General features: G+C 35.8%; 1 protein-coding gene across 2 annotated transcripts in view; it reads left to right on the top strand.

Annotated features, from left to right (window-relative positions):
- The window catches only part of MAGI2 (membrane associated guanylate kinase, WW and PDZ domain containing 2), a 1,312,517-nt gene that overhangs the window by 809,075 nt on the left and 485,485 nt on the right, over positions 1–17,957 (top strand). For both annotated transcript variants that reach the window (XM_063101323.1, XM_063101322.1), the window contains exon 4: positions 13,858–14,073. In XM_063101323.1, coding sequence (XP_062957393.1) covers positions 13,858–14,073 — 216 coding nt within the window. The remainder of the gene's footprint in view (positions 1–13,857; positions 14,074–17,957) is intronic.

Below are 17,957 nucleotides of genomic sequence, written 5' to 3'. Positions count from 1 at the left end.
TTAGAGTTTTAAATACTGTTGAAATGCAAGCATTATATGGGACCTATTAGGCCAATTTTAGTCATTGACATCTTAGTTTAGTTTATCGGAGTGGTAAACCCAGTCACTTAGCAAGACCCAAAGGAAATCGGAAACAAGACGCATATAATGTATAGAAGGAAAAGAAAATTCGAATTGTTACGAGCATTAGGAGTGAAGGAGAAGCCTAATGAGAGAGAAATGCTCGCACTTTGGGGATGCAAAGTGATCATGTACTGCCGAGGAAACACAAGGGGGAGAAGGATAAAGAATATGAATGATTTCTCTATTTTTACACTATTATCACAGGTCAACACGTCCTCTCTCTGTGAGTGATGACTAATTACAAAGAGGACTCTTTAGTCCTATTCCTGAGCACAAAAACAGAGTCCTCGCACAAGTCCATACTTACATTATTTACTTGAACAATTCATTTTTTTAACCTTCTATCCTATATCTTGATGATAAAGTCAAAGTGCATTTTTCAAGTTAAGACAAGACAAAGTGATAAAATAGATATCAGGAAGCAGGATGAGAGAGCATTCCTAAGAAATGTGCATCTGTTAGATGCTTACTAATATTTTACGCATAGTGAGCAAAGCAGTCAAAAAAGAGAGATATCACTGACACAATGTCACCTAACGTTATTATTGAGATTTGGTGTTTACTCAGTTTTCTCAGTTATTTAAAACAAAAATTTTCAGTTTATTGTTTATGAGAAAAATTAGTTACTTGGGTGATAATACAATAACTAAAATGTTATTTAATGAAAGGGATTATCTAAAACTGTGCTGTCCAGTGTAGAAGCCACTAGTCACATATGGCTATTGAACATGTGAAAGGGGGCTTTTCTGAATTGATATGTGCTGCAAGTGTATGCCACACACTGGAATTTGAAGATTTAGTATGAAAAAAGTAAAATATCACATTTATAACTTTTATATTGATTAGGTATTGAAGTGATAATATTTTGGATATACTAGGTAAAATAAAATATGTTATTAAAGTTACTTTCATCTTTTTCCTTTTTATGTGACTAACTAGAAAATGTTAGATTATATATGTGGCTCTTATTTGTGACTCACATTACATTTTTACTAGATAGTGCTGCTCTAAGGGATTTAATATTTAAATGGGGTATACTGGTGAATTGGGCTTTTAAATTTTTTTATGTTGTTATTATAAATGTTCAAATGATTTATTTTGAAAGCAGATGTATATTTGACATTGAAAAAAGTCTTATGTGACTTTTTTCTGTTCTCTTGATGATTTCCTTGCCTAATTTTTTTGTGTACAATATTTGGCACAGATGGGAAATGTTCTGAACTATTCTGATAATGCCTGAAGGGAAGAATCACTGAAAGGAAGGGTATCTGATTTTCTTTAAATGTACTAACCACCTACCCAAGACAGTCTGTGAGCAGTTACATTTAGCAAAGATTTGTCCTTAACATGAGTAAATGAATATTCAGTCTTAATGACCACTGAGTACTTGTAAACAAGTTTCAAAAAATGTTAGTCAAATTAAACCATCTACATGACTTTCTGGAGAATGTTGACAGGTAATATGAGACAGTAAAATTCAGAATGTGTGTCATTGGAGATCATATTGCGAAACCAGCATTAATTTGATTTAACATAAATTTGAAATCCATAGGTGGGCTTTGTTATAGAATAATTCAATTCCACATGTGAAAGAACAAAAACTTTCACATTTTTTGCACACGTGTGCACATTTTATTTTTTTATTTTTTTACTTTTTATTTTTTTTAAATTTTATTATGTCGATATACATTGTGGCTGATTATTGTTGCCCATCACCAAAACCTCCCTCCCTCCCCCCCTGCCCCCAACAATGTCCTTTCTGTTTGCTTGTCGTATCAACTTCAAGTAATTGTGGTTGTTATATCTTCTTCCCCCCCCCCACGGTTTTTTTTTTGTCTGTGTGTGTGTGTGTGTGTGTGTGTGTGTGTGTGTGTGTGTGTGTGTGAATTATATATTAATTTTTAGCGCCCACCAATAAGTGAGAACATGTGGTATTTCTCTTTCTGTGCCTGACTTGTTTCACTTAATATAATTCTCTCAAGGTCCATCCATGTTGTTGCAAATGGCAGTATTTCATTCGTTTTTATAGCTGAGTAGTATTCCATTGTGTAGATGTACCACATTTTCCGTATCCACTCATCTGATGATGGGCATTTGGGCTGGTTCCAACTCTTGGCTATTGTAAAGAGTGCTGCGATAAACATTGGGAAACAGGTATACCTTCGACTTGATGATTTCCATTCCTCTGGGTATATTCCCAACAGTGGGATAGCTGGGTCGTATGGTAGATCTATCTGCAATTGTTTGAGGAACCTCCATACCATTTTCCATAGAGGCTGCACTATTTTGCAGTCCCACCAACAATGTATGAGAGTTCCTTTTTCTCCGCAACCTCGCCAGCATTTATCGTTCAGAGTCTTTTGGATTTTAGCCATCCTAACTGGGGTGAGATGGTATCTCAGTGTGGTTTTGATTTGCATTTCCCGGATGCTGAGTGATGTTGAGCATTTTTTCGTATGTCTGTTGGCCATTTGTATATCTTCCTTACAGAAATGCCTCCTTAGCTCTTTTGCCCATTTTTTAATTAGGTTGCTTGTTTTTTTCTTGTAAAGTTGTTTGAGTTCCTGATATATTCTGGATACTAATCCTTTGTCAGATGTATACTTTGCAAATATTTTCTCCCACTCTGTTGGTTGTCTTTTAATTCTGTTAATTGTTTCTATTGCTGTGCAGAAGCTTTTTAGTTTGATATAATCCCATTTGTTTATTTTTCCTTTCCTTGCCTGTGCTTTTGGGGTTGTATTCATGAAGTCTGTGTCCAGTCCTATTTCCTAAAGTGTTTCTCCTATGTTTTCTTTAAGAAGTTTTATTGTTTCAGGGTGTATATTTAAATCCTTAATCCATTTTGAGTTGATTTTAGTATACGGTGAGAGGTATGGATCTAGTTTCATTCTCCTGCATATGGATATCCAGTTATCCCAGCACCATTTGCTGAAGAGGCAGTCCCTTCCCCAGTGAATAGGCTTGGTGCCTTTGTCAAAGATCAGATGGTAGTAAGTGTGTGGGTTGATTTCTGGATTCTCTATTCTATTCCATTGGTAAGTGTGTCTGTTTTTATGCCAGTACCATACTGTTTTGGTTATTATAGCTTTGTAGTATAGCTTAAAGTCAGGTAGTGTTATGCCTCCAGCTTTATTTTTTTTGCTCAGCATTGCTTTGGCTATGCGTGGTCTTTTATCGTTCCTTATAAATGTCTGAATAGTTTTTTCCATTTCTGAGAAAAATGTCTTTGGAATTTGGATGGGGATTGCATTGAATTTGTACATCACTTTGGGTAGTATGGACATTTTCACTATGTTGATTCTTCCAATCCAAGAGCATGGGATATCTTTCCATCTACTTGTATCCTCTCTAATTTCTCTCAGCAGTGGTATGCAGGGCTCATTATAGAGATTTTTCACCTCCTTGGTTAACGCAATTCCTAAGTATTTTATTTTTTTGGTGGCTATTGTAAATGAGCAGGCTTTCTTCATTTCTCGTTCTGCATGTTCACTATTGGAGAAAAGAAATGCTACTGATTTTTGTGTGTTGATTTTGTATCCTGCTACTGTGCTGAAATCATTTATCAATCCCAAGAGTCTTTTTGTAGTTTTTTTTGTAGAGGTTTTAGGCTGTTCGATATATAGGATCATGTCATCTGCAAACAGGGACAGTTTGACTTCCTGTTTTCCAATCTGGATGCCCTTTACTTCCTTCTCTTCTCTGATTGCTCTGGCTAGTACTTCCAACCCTATGTTGAATAGGAGTGGTGAGAGTGGGCATCCTTGTCTAGTTCCTGTTCTTAAAGGAAAAGCTTTCAGCTTTTCCCCATTCAGGATGATATTGGCAGTGGGTTTGGCATATATGGCTTTAACTATGTTGAGATACTTTCCCTCTATACCTAACTTATAGAGGGTCTTTGTCATGAATGAGTGCTAAACTTTATCAAATGCTTTTTCAGCATCTATAGAGATGATCATATGGTCCTTGTGTTTGAGTTTATTAATATGGTGTATCACATTTATTGATTTGCGTATGTTGAACCAACCTTGCATCCCTGGGATGAATCCCACTTGATCGTGATGAATAATTTTTCGTATGTGTTGCTGTATTCTGTTTGCTAGTATTTTAGTGAGGATTTTTGCATCTATATTCATCAAGGATATCGGCCTGTAGTTTTCTTTTTTGGTTATATCTTTACCTGGTTTTGGTATCAGGATGATGTTTGCTTCATAGAATGAGTTTGGGAGATTTGCGTCCGTTTCAATCTTTTGGAATAGTTTGTAAAGAATCGGTGTCAATTCCTCTTTGAATGTTTGGTAAAATTCTGCTGTGAATCCATCTGGTCCTGGGCTTTTCTTTGTTGGGAGCCTTCTGATAACAGCTTCAATCTCCTTTATTGTTATTGGTCTGTACAAATTTTCTACATCTTCACGGTTCAGTTTTGGGAGCTTGTGTGTGTCCAGAAATTTATCCATTTCCTCCAGATTTTCAAATTTGTTGGCGTATAGTTGTTTATAGTAATCTCGAATGATTCCTTGTATTTCAGATGAATCAGTTGTAATATCGCCTTTTTCATTTCTAATTTTTGTTATTTGAGTCTTCTCTCTTCTTTTTTTTGTTAGCCATGCTAATGGTTTGTCAATTTTATTTATCTTTTCAAAAAACCAACTTTTTGATTCATTGATCTTTTGAATTGTTTTTTGGTTTTCAATTTCATTCAGTTCTGCTCTGATCTTAATGATTTCTTTCCGTCTGCTAACTTTAGGTTTGGATTGTTCTTGTTTTTCTAGTTCTTTAAGGTGAAGTGTTAGGTTGTTCACTTGCCATCTTTCCATTCTTCTGAAGTGAGCATTTAATACAATAAATTTCCCCCTTAATATTGCTTTTGCAGTATCCGACAGGTTTTGGTATGATGTATCATTGTTTTCATTAGTTTCAATAAATTTTTTGATTTCCTGCTTGATTTCTTCTCGGACCCATATGTCATTCAGTAGAATGCTGTTTAATTTCCATGTGTTTGTATAGTTTCCAGAGTTTCGTTTGTTATTAATTTCTAGTTTTAATCCATTGTGGTCTGAGAAAATACATGGGATAATTCCAATTTTTTTAAATTTATTGAGACTTGATTCGTGACCTAATATGCGATCTATCCTGGAGAATGATCCATGTGCTGATGAGAAGAATGAATATTCTGAGGTTGTTGGGTGGAATGTTCTGTAGATATCTGCCAATTCCAATTGGTCTAGAGTATTGTTTAGATCTTGTGTTTCTCTGCTGATTCTTTGCCTAGATGATCTGTCTAATATTGACAGTTGGGTGTTCAGGTCCCCTGCTATTATGGTATTAGTGTCTATTTCCTTCTTTAGGTCTAATAGAGTTTATTTTTTAAAACTGGCTGCTCCAACATTGGGTGCATACATATTTATGATTGTTATGTCTTCTTGATGCATCAGTCCTTTTATCATTAAGTAGTGTCCCTCATTGTCTCTTTTTATGGTTTTTAGTTTAAAGTCTATTTTGTCAGATATAAGAATAGCTACTCCAGCTCATTTTTCTTTTCTGTTTGCATGGTAAATCTTTTTCCATCCTTTCACTCTTAGTCTGTGTGAATCTTTATGGGTGAGGTGGGTCTCTTGTAGGCAGCATATGGTTGGGTCCTGCTTTTTGATCCAGTCAGCCAGTCTGTGTCTTTTAATTGGGGAATTTAAGCCTTTTACATTAAGAGTTGTTATTGACAGGTGTTGATTTATTCCTAGCATTTTATTGGTTGTTTGGTTGTCTTAGGTGTCTTTTGTTCCTTGCTTTCTGATTTACTGTTTGGTTTCTGTGTTTGCTGGTTCCTTAGGTTGTAGATAGCGTTTTTGTTTGATTGTTTTCTCTTCATGAATGCCATTTTTATTATACTAGTGGGTTTTGATTTTTCTTGGGTTTTTATGGCAGTGGTAGTTATTTTTCAGGAACCAAACCCAGTACTCCCTTGAGGATTTCTTTTAACGGTGGTCGTGAGGTAGTGAACTCCTGCAGTTTTTGTTTGTCTGAGAAATATACTATTTGCCCTTCATTTCGGAAGGATAGCCTTGCAGGGTAAAGTATTCTTGGCTGGCAATCTTTGTCTTTTAGTATTTTGAATATATCATCCCATTCCTTTCTAGCTTTTAGGGTTTGTGATGAAAAGTCTGATGTTACCCTGATTGGGGCTACCTTATAGGTGATTAAATGCTTCTCTCTTGCAGCTTTTAAAATTCTCTCTTTGTCTCTGAGTTTTGCCAATTTGACTATAACATGTCTTGGAGAAGGCCTTTTTGGGTTGAATATGTTTGGAGATCATTGAGCTTCCTGGATCTGAAGATCTGTGATTTTTCCTATACCTGGGAAGTTTTCTGCCACTATTTTGTTGAATATGTTTTCAGTGGAATCTCCATTTTCCTCCCCTTCTGGAATACCCATGACTCGGATATTTGAGTGCTTAAGGTTGTCTGATATCTCTCTCAGATTCTCTTCCATGTCTTTGATTCTTTTTTCTTTCTTTTTGTCTGCTTGTGTTATTTCAGACAGCCCATCTTCAAGTTCAGAGGTTCTCTCTTCAACTTCGACAAGCCTGCTGGTTAAACTCCCCATTGTGTTTTTTATTTCGCTGAATAACTTCTTCAGTTCAGCAAGTTCTGCTACATTTTTTTTCAGGACATTGATTTCCTTGTACATTTCCTCTTTCATGTCCTGTATACTTTTCCTTATTTCATCATGATGTCTAGCTGAGTTTTCTTGTATCTCATTCAGTTTCCTTAGAATTATCACTCGAAATTCCTTGTCAGTCATTTCAAGGGCTTCTTGTTCTATAGGATCTAGAGTTTGACATTTATTAACTTTTGGTGGTGTACTTTCTTGATTTTTTGTATTTCTGGTATCTTTTTTTTGATGTTTATTCATTGTGGCAGGGAGTTTCACAGTCCACCGGTTTGAGACTAATGACTAACTAGGATGTTGCTGTGGTTGCCAATTTCGTATGGCTCCCTCCGTGACTGCTCAGTTGGCCTCTAGTGCCTTGTGTGTGTGGTTGCCTCAGGTCTTGGGCTTCTCCGGGGAGCCACCTTTCTGGTCAGCTTGGACTCTGCTGGGCTGGTGGATCACATACCACAGGGTGTGTGATCTCTATTGAGCTTTCACTTCCTGTGCAGGACTTCTCCCTGTTCCGTGTGCTCCGGCCCAGGCTGTTAGATCGTGCAGTGGCGACCCCACCGGGTGTGTGGTTTCTGTCGAGTCTCCGCCTCCCTAGCAGGATGACTCCCCGCTCTGTGCGCACTGGGCTGGGCTGGGACGTGTCTTCTGCAACCCTCGTCTCTCAGCTGGGCCTTTAAGACCCTGCTCGGCACCACCTCGCCCAGGAAGTCTACCAGGTTTCTGCTAGGCACAGACGACCGGTCGCTCTGGGTGCCTTTGTAGCACTGTGTAGATCTTTCTCGGGACTTATCACCTTCCTCCTGGTATCACGGTTATTTGTGTACTTGTCTCACTTGTGCACATTTTAAAAGTCACATTTAATACTGAATTTTCAAAAATCCAGCAATGTATTGTTCAATATGAATATCAGTGACAAAATACTATTTTAGATGTTTTTCCTATTTCTGGCACATGTGAAATTTATGCTTTTCACCACATGAGTAAAAGACATTATCTTTTGAGGGCAGGGAGTTTCTGCATCTTGGTTTCAAGCTACTAACTACTTATAACATAATGAGGAAATGATACCTTTTGAGGAGGCACCAAATTTAAGCATCAGAACTGCTTATAAGAATAACTTCAAAAATCAGTTGGAAAAAGCATTCTGAACTGAGAACTTGTGTCTTATTTTCTGGTAGAAAGTGCAATTTTAGGGCCGAGCCCGTGGCGCACTTGGTAGAGTGCTGCGCTGGGAGCGCGGCGACGCTCCCGCCGCGGGTTCGGATCCTATATAGGACTGACCGGTGCACTCACTGGCTGAGTGCCGGTCATGAAAAAACGACAAAAAAAAAAAAAAAAAAAAAAAGAAAGTGCAATTTTAGAACAGTAAAATATTTGCTAGGTTATAGTTACTCACTTTGTTTTGTATTTACAGAATTTCTAATTTACTCACCATAGAATTATGACTATGATCTTGCCATAGCTGACATGAGTCATGATGGTTTTTGCTACTAGTTTTAATTCATTACTGTCCCTTGCTTAATACACTAAACATATCTTAACATTTAAATTAGGACCCTCTCATGATTTATTCATTACTATTAATACAAATCTAAACCTCTGATGTGGATTAAAATAATCTGGCAGTTTTTCTAACATAATTATGATTGGATCTGGAACTCTGAATCTCATCTTTGATTAATGTCAGAGTCAAATTTCGCAGGCACCTTTAAGGAGTTCAACTACCAAACTCTTTGTTTCATTTAAAAAACTGTAAAAAAACAAATAAGATTCTCAACCACTTAAATTTTGCCACATTGTTTCCAACACCAGGACATATCCTCAAACTCTCTGGGGAACCTAGTGATGAGCTGTGTTGTATGCATGCCCTGGAAGTCCCTGTAGGCAATCATCTCTCTTCTACTAACCCATTATCCAAAATTGATTCTTTCTGGTTACCAAAATGGCAATAAAGGCATTGAGAATACTGGGAAGGAATGGAAGTCATGACCTTAATTTGTGAGGTATCTTGAAGACAAATATAATACCTTTATAAAACCCATCTCCACTTGGGCGCCATATGGAATGATCTACGGTTATTTGATGTAAAACCTACATATATTATTATACACCCAAAGGAGTGAAACAACAAAGTCAGCATCTAAATCTACAACTTAAAAAGCCACATAAATTAAATTAATGACAAATCAGACATTTCAATTATAAAAACTGATCTTGTTTAAAGAGAAAATATGTTGGAAATAAAGGAAAATATTGCAAAATATTTGTTTGCTACTGGCATTTTTACATCTCCTGATACCTAAAATTAGTTTTTAGTGTCTTTCCTACTTCTTGTCATAATACCAGAACTTAAAAGCATAAAGCATATGGTGCATCTCAGAAAATATTAATTTGGTATCTGTTACCATTCAATAAGGACTGGGGGTGGGGGGCGGTACAAAAAAGAGAACAGTTTAAAATTCATTGAAATCTTTTCCTATTCCTTTTCCCCCTTGGAATCACAATTAAAATCAATGTGACAAAACCAGGGGAGAATCAGAAGAAAGACAAAAAAATTATTTAAGAAAGTTAGACTAAGATTTTTGTGAAAAGGTTATTGGGCCGAGTATGGAGAAAACAGAGGAGTAATTTCATGATGGTCTTCAAGCACAGTACTGAAAAGTTACTTAGAAAGCTGTTCTCATCTCTTTCAAATGACCTAGGAATGCGTCTGCCTAAAAGTGGGTAAGGGATTAGATTTTTCAAGGACTTCTCCAGGCAGTTTTAGTTCATAACAGTGTAATCTGTTTTAGTCCCTCTCTCTTTGCAATAAATTAGTATAACAGTATCCACCGTAAATGGTGTTTATTAAATGTATCTATTATTATAAAATAAATTATTGACATTGTATAGACTATTCTTTTTATTCAAATTTCTAGAAAACATTATCCTTGTTATAATGTTAGAAATAGAAATGGGTACATTCACCCTGTTTCACTCTTTCATAGACACACCTTTACGAAAAAAAGTATTCATTCATAATTACTTAAAAAGATGAAGAATAAATCATGATTCTCAAATAATTGTCTCTTTTATTTTCCAGGCATTGATTAAAAATAAGATTATATATGTTTATAGATTATTTCAATACGATAGAATTAAGTGAACAATTATATGTATCATTTTGTCATCATATTCAGTAAGTTAGTGGAATTTGATGGTGAAGTTACATAAAACTGCTGATTATAGGTCATTCATTACAAATACAAATATATCTAGTAAAAAGTGGTCTTGAAAAGCCTATATCCTCCCACCTTGTTCCCAAAGCACTCCTCCCGCCCACACACTTATTTTTCGGAAGAGGGGAGGGAAAAAATCACCTAAAATGTCCCTGCTTTATAATTTGGTGGCAATATTGCCTTTCTCTTTTGAAACTGATACATTTGTGGTCACTGATTATGGCTTTGAGTGAAGTCCTCTAGTACGATTTCCGGGCAGGTCGCAAATTGCACCACACTGGTTTTTTCTCTTGAGGCAATATAGTATTTTGAAAAGAAATGAGGTTCTTCTGTAAAACAGATACAGGTTTTCCACTTGCTTCATGCATAATATTGGGAAATAGTTTAATTTCTTAGAACCTCTGTTTTCTTAACTGGAAAGGCAGAATGACTTCATACTGTTTTGTGATGATTAAATGCCCAAAGTAGCCACCATATTTTCAGCATCTACTCTGATCCAGTCATGCCATATATTCCTTCATTATCATTAATCTTTATAACAGTGATGTGGGATAAGAGTTATTCTAATCCCCATTTGATCCAAGAATGCATATGTAAAATGCCCATTACAGTGCCCAGCTCAGTAAATTGTGGTGCCGGCAATGGTAATAAGAGTAGTAGTACTTGTAGTTGTTTTTGTGACTTGTCATCTTATGCCCCCACATTCTCACTTTAACTGAGTCGATTCAAGGATATGAACAGGCAGAGAAATTATAAGACACAAGATTCAAAGTCAGGTTTATCTCACCAGGATATATGCTTTTAAACATTACACTATATTGTTATGGGTTAATTTTAGATTTTAGATTTGTTAAATCTTGGCACTATGTATACAGGCACTTCATTCTCAATGGCACAATACTTCCAAATTATATTTTTAAACTGTTTTGTTGTTTATTTTTTCTGAAAACATGCTGATATATTTATTTCCTAAAGGGCAGATATTCTCCTATGGAATTTTATGCACTTACATCAGGGAGTCATTTCAATGACTTAGCTACCTAACTTCTTGGCCGACTCTTCAACTGCTGGTCAAGGTGTTTCTGACTTCCTTGTTCTTATGCAATGGGATAGAAATCTTGGTTTGGGATAATAGCCTGTTCTTCATGAATTATATTTCTCAAGTGTAATAACTGTATGATTGCTGTGCCTCTTTTGAATTGCTGTTATTGCTAATGAAGATAATCTTAATGTTTTAACTGATGATTCATACAGTTTTACATCTAAAATTTAATCTGATGTATTAATTTCATAAATCAAATTGTAGAAATAGAATATAGCTACATAATTTACAATCACTTTATATGCCAATAGATGTAATTACTAAGTAATATAAATTCAGCAGGATCTGTTATTTAATGTTTATGTTTAGCCTGTGCTATGCATTTATTTCTACTTAGTAAAAGGTTCTATGCTTCAGGGAGATTTAAATCTTAAAAGACAGATGGGGAAAAACCACTGAAGCATGATCCATTTGTCTTACTAGTATGTATATTTAAAGGCATTAAAGATCTCAGAATACTACTTAAAATTATATCATTTATTAGGACATGCAGGGATTATTTGCTAATTTTTTGTTATGTTTATTAGATAAGAAGTGTATAATGAGATTCCATAGAAAGCATAGACATGTACCGAGAGCTGTACAGTCTTAGAAATGCTAAAATAAAATAGTTCATTGACTTCTAGGGAGCAGTTAGCCATTCCTGTTTGCTCAGAATTTGACCAGTACATATAAAGGTCTGATTCATTTAAAATGCTCTAAGTCAAATTAGAAAGTAACCTTCAGGAAACTATTTACCACCCACTTTGCAGATGTCTGTAAAAAAAATAATAATAATAAAATGTACTACATATATAAGAACCACTTTACAAAGTACACTTTTCCCTTGTATTATTCTTAAAATTGCGAATTTCTGTGAAAATGAGCAACGGCATTAGTGGGCTGGCTAGCTTTCAGAATAGTTGCTCACTTCATGCCCTGCCATTAAAACCAGAGCAATTTTACAGTTTATATAGCTCATCTTCACACGTTCTTACTTTGGCTTCACAACAACCCAGAGAGGTGGGTAAGTGGAGCGAACTTTTGTCATTCCTGCCTGCCCAGCATCCCAACGCCCTTTCTACCTGGGGAGACCCTGGCCTAAGATGCGTGGAAGGCAGGGCTCATCCTCCTGAAATCAAAGGAGAGCAGACATGTACTCTCCCGCGTGCGTGGCAGCTCAAGAGCTTTCATGTGACTGAGGCTCAGCCAGTGAGCGAATCAGAGAAGCTGAGGAGGGTTGGGGGCTCATTCCCACAGAAGCAGTTTGTATGATGGGCTGTGCCTCTCGGTGGTGGAACCAGCTACAGTTTTCCAACTCCAGGGCCAACAAAGGTAACATGGGAGTTCACTAGACTCCTTTGGTTGTGCCCATTTTTCCTAAGGTTTTTCAGCCTTTTGCCTCAACTAGCCATCTCATAGCTTTTCAGCACATCCCTATCATGTTTAAACTTAAGGAGAGTAGCTTTGGGTTGTCTGCAACCAGAACACGAATGATTATAATAATCATCACTATTTCCCATTTATAGATGAAGAAACTGAGCCCAACTGAGGTTTAAAAAACTTACTTGAATTGTAGTTATGTAGAAAAGACGAGTCTAGACCCCATGACTTCTAGTTTAGCCTTGTTTCATTCACAGCACACTATTTTCCCAGATGCCTTCAGTGACCTCTGCAGACAGTGGGATGTGCTTCCTTTCTCCTGTCTCCTTGATTGCCATTGTAATTCCTGTTGTAATGCTTATCTGCCTGATGTCAAATTAGGTTATAGACTCGAGCACCTTGGAAGACAAGGACTGTATTATATATTCATCACTTTTTTCTCAAATATATACTGGAGTACCTGTGTGTATAGTCAGTACTAATAAAGATTTTAATGAATGAGTGAGCAAATGAATGCATAAATTACTCAATTAACCGAAAACACCAATATGGGTGTGAACTTGGTGCTAAAAGGATAAGATTGATTTTAAAACAAATCGCCTATGTTTTTTACCAATCAAAATTTTAGAAAATTTTAAAGTGTTTTGCCTTGAACATATACAGATGTTCACTTGTAAGCATTTATTCCATGCTTATTGTGTGCCAGTTTCTTTTTACAGAGATAAATAAGAATTAGTCTCCTGTTTTAAGAAGTCTGACAGACTGACGAAGGAAACAAATGATTCCGTAGTTCAGATAATGTAGCTGTGGGGAGAAGAGCTATGGTAATCTGAAGAATGATTAGAGCAGTAAGCCCACTGCCAGCAGCTATGGGAACCACTAAACTGGCGTGCAGATACAGCTCTGGGCAGGACTCTGCACACATCAAGGACAATAGCCATAACCTTTTGAAAGCTGGAGAAAAGCACAATGTCTGCTTTGCCTTTCCAGAATGGTGTGAGATTTGCACCAAAAAAAAAAAAAAAAATTACTTGTACTCTTAATGTAATTAATTTTTAAGGGTTATAATCAAGTCTTGCTATCAAAAAACTTTTTGAACAGTTTTGAAATTAACTATGAACAATTTGGGGATAATACATCAAACTATAGTTCAGTTTGGCACAAAGATGAAAATGAAGATATACCTATATCTTTAAGCATTACAGCCCAATACAACAGAAGCAACAAATAAAGTTATAGATAAAAGAATATAAAACCATATATGTGTGTGTATGTCCATGCATATATATATAAAGTAGGATAAAAATGTGTTATTATAATTTCCATTCTTTACAAATTAAGCACACAGTAGGAGAAAGATTTAACTCCAGAATGTTCTGGTATCATTTGCAGACAACTACTACGGTACTCCAAAGCCTCCAGCAGAACCAGCTCCACTATTATTAAATGTAACAGACCAGACACTTCCAGGAGCCACTCCAAGTGCAGAAGGAAAACGGAAGAGAAATAAATCAGTGAGCAACATGGAGAAAGCAAGTATTGAGCCTCCAGAGGAGGAAGAGGAAGAGAGGCCGGTGGTCAATGGAAATGGAATAGCAGTAACGCCAGGTTAGTCATGTTCAGTTTTTATAGGTCCTTTAATTTGCTGTTTTAGATATATGTAAGTATACATATAGCTTACATCTTTTTGTTTTGTTTTGCTTTTGGTTGTTTTCTTTTTTTAATTTTAATTTTATTTTTTTAATTGTACATGTTTATGCAGTGTGATTTGTTGTTCCAATGCATGCATATATTGTGTAATGCTCTAATCAGAATAGTTAGCATATCCATCACCTAAACATTTATCACATCTGTGTGGTTATAACATTCAGGATCCTCATTTCTGGCTATCTTGAAATATGCAATACAATATTATTAGCTATTGTCACCCTAGGGCACCAGAACTTATTCTTCCTATCTAAATGTCACTTTGTAACTTTGTGCCAGTCTACCAACCTTTCCATATCTGCACCCCCACTTCCCTGCCTGTGGTAATCAGTATCCCACTCTCTATTTCTCTCCTTTTTCCTCTCTTTTGAATTTATTTTCCTTAATTGATCCATGATAATCGCATCTGTGTGTTCAGGTGTAAATATATATGTATACATATACATATGATGATTACAATTATCTTCAGAGAGAGAAGATTATGATATCAAAGGGAAAGGATTCTTGTATCTAATTTATTCTACATTTGGCATATTCATTCAACTTCCTTAATTTTTGGTTTCACTTATAAAATATTAACAGCAACATAGTGAATGGTATAAACCTCTTAGAAGGAGTGACAAGTCATGAACGTTTAGAGGTCTTTGTTAATTAATATTAGGGAAAACCTATTCTTAGAAATCTTTCTGTGCTTGAGGTTCTATAAATAGAAGTTGTGTCATATGATTTAGGTAACAACTTCAATGAATATAGTCCTCAAAATGGCTACAGCTACAAAATACCCACGTATTTGTCTCCCCTCCCTTACCACCATATCTGGCAACATGGAGAAAGCATCTTTATGCATTGAAAATATGAAGGCTCCTACCCTTGAACAAGGAATAGTTATTATGCCTTTGATTTATCATCAGTCATCCCAAATATATGAAGAATATTAGATGCATATAAAGTATGTTTGTGCAAGGTATGGATTTGCCTTTTTCTTATGCTTATTACTAACAGAGCACCAAAAATAGATTTTTTCATAATATTATTTATAATTAATTGTTACCAAAAGACAACAGCAACAACAAAAATTATGGCATCTGTTAGCCTCTTGGAGTAAGTTTTCAAAATTTTGTTTTACTTATTTGTTTTTTAATAGTAGCGTATCGTGGGCACTGAAAATCTAAGGGCTCTGTTAAAGCTCTTAAAAAATGTTAGCACATGCATCTTGTGTACATGTTATTCTTAAGATATTTCCTACCACTACTTTGACGTCTTCATTTTTATTTTCACTGTGCTCCTTCTGTACTGACATAGTATTTGAATTTTCATGCTCAATTATTTTTAACAAAGAAAATCTTCATAAGCTTACTTTTTTATCTTCCTTGTTCAAAATACCTGTAAAAGTGTTCTTCTTAATTGAACATAAGGTGAACATGAGACCAAAATCTAATCTGTGCCAATCAAGGTATAAAACCTTATAAGGTGGCTTCATCGTGATTACTCAGAAGACAACCTCCTCCGTTTATATACCTGGGTAAAAAACATATTCTCTGACCCTAGCAATTACTGATTTCTAGATACAAATGCTAAAAATCACTATAAGTAATGTAACTTGTCTAGTATAACATGATCTGGCAATTTTCAACCAGTTAGACACCTTGCTCTTTTTTGATTCTGAAGTGTCTGTTTCAAAATATTTGCTTTTCATTATATAACTAAAACTAATTTAAATTATTTTGATAGTACATAGTTTGCTTTGTTGATCTTTGATGTGAGAAGCAAAACAACTCACCTGAGTTGAAACAGTAATCACAAAAGAAGCAGAAGTTATGGATCAAAGAACAGCTATAGAATTTCTTCCTGGTTAACACCTTGTGGTTAAAAATGTAAAATACGAGTATACGGCCCTAGCTAAGACCAGACCATTGATTTCTATCTCATTTCTAATCTGTGTAGGGCAAATAAAATGAAGCATTCTTGATCCACAGTTTCTTAAACTAGAAACATTTAGTTGGGGGGGGGCGTGGTGAATCTAGAAAGCACCAATCCCTTCAATTCATATCTTAAGCATGAAGAAGGAGTACTTTTATGGCTAGGAAGTCTTTATGGGCCTCAAAGAATTCTTTATGGGTTGAACTCTTCTTGAACAGCCCCAGCCATATGACCATCTCTGAACCCCTCAGCCTGAGGATGGCAGAAAACAACTGTCCAGGCCAACTCTAGGTTTTCTGGACAGTCAACAGATGACACCAGCAGTGGTTTTGTAAGCCTGGCTGGGCAAGTGACCTTTGTAGTGTCTTTTGCTTTCCTGTTGTGAGAGATGAGAGACAAATTATGGGAGATAAATTAGGCAGCTCTTCACCCAGTGTTCAGTTCAGGGGAGCTGGGGGAACAGTTCCAAACCAGAAAATCTGTTCATCATCCTTTATTAGAAATTTTTGGGGCCGACCCCGCGGCACACTCAGGAGAGTGCGGTGCTGGGAGCACAGCAGTGCTCCCGCCGCGGGTTCGGATCCTATATAGGGATGGCCGGTGCGCTCACTGGCTGAGCGCGGTGCGGACGATACCGAGCCAAGGGTTGCAATCCCCTTACCGGTCACAATAAAAAAAGAAAGAAAGAAAGAAAGAAATTTTTGGACAACCCCACCTTTGAAATGTCTCTTTTTTCCTTACGTTTATTCAATAGAGACTTTAGGAATTTCTTTGACCTCCCCTCATATACATTTTCTAACTCTTCATCTTTTGAATCTTATCATATATTTTTTTCCGGCATGGAGTCTTTGTCCTGCCTTTGTCTTAATCTCATGCACATTCACCAAATACAGAAGATTTCAAAGAATATTGAGAAAATTGTTGCTTAAATTTTAGTTAACACTGCCCTATATTGACTAAAAGACTGTAATAAAATTAATATCAGACATCAATTCAGAACATAAATATTGAAATCAATGAGGCACATTTAGAGAGTGAGAAAAGCTCATTGAGGTAATCTTATTCTGTTACAAAAGAATTAGCTTCCTTTTAATGCCTATCATGTGTTAGGAATTGCCTAACTTTGTTATAGGTATTACTTCATTTAACTATCCTAAGTGCTCTATTAACTAGGTATTATTTTATAAATTAAGAAAGTTAGATACACTAAAGTTAAATAATTTTCTCAGGAACTAGAATTTATGTCTAGAATTCCTGAGTCCAGAACCCATGCTTCTAGCTGCTATACTGTCCTGAGTCTTGCATAACCAAATATAAGCATAAATGTATTTCTTAGTGATATGTAGATACATGACCTCTATTTTATCTGTACATCTTTAAAAGTAGCATTATAAATTTCTATTTACCAAAAACTTATTGCTTTCATTTCTGGAAGTCATGTACAAGTAAATGTATTTCCCTCTGCGAGCACAAAAAGTTCCTAATTTTTTATTATATTGTGTATGTATATAAGCATCAAACCTACCAATTTTTGGCTTCCTATATACTTTGCCAAAATGAACTATTTTCTCTATGTAAATAATGGTTTTAGAGGATTCCTCAATTTATATATGTTACCTATTTTCTTCACCTTTTCTCCTTAGAGCTATAGTTTATACTTAAAACTGTATTTTTCCTTTTCTTTGAGATCTTATCTACGTAAATTAAGTGCTCACCTTAAATATGTAAGTTTTCCATGAAGTTCTACTAACATTATCAATGAAAATTCACCTAAGACATGTGAATATTCATTTTACATTTGGTTCCCACTTTCTGGTCAAAATTACCAGATACGTGGATTTAGCCCATAGCACCTAGAAAACACA

The sequence above is a fragment of the Cynocephalus volans genome, chromosome 6 (assembly GCF_027409185.1).
Source record: "Cynocephalus volans isolate mCynVol1 chromosome 6, mCynVol1.pri, whole genome shotgun sequence".
In the NCBI taxonomy this organism is placed as follows: Eukaryota; Metazoa; Chordata; class Mammalia; order Dermoptera; family Cynocephalidae; genus Cynocephalus; species Cynocephalus volans.
The sequence above is the reverse complement of the archived record's forward strand: the minus strand, read 5'-3'. Positions and strand labels throughout refer to the sequence as shown.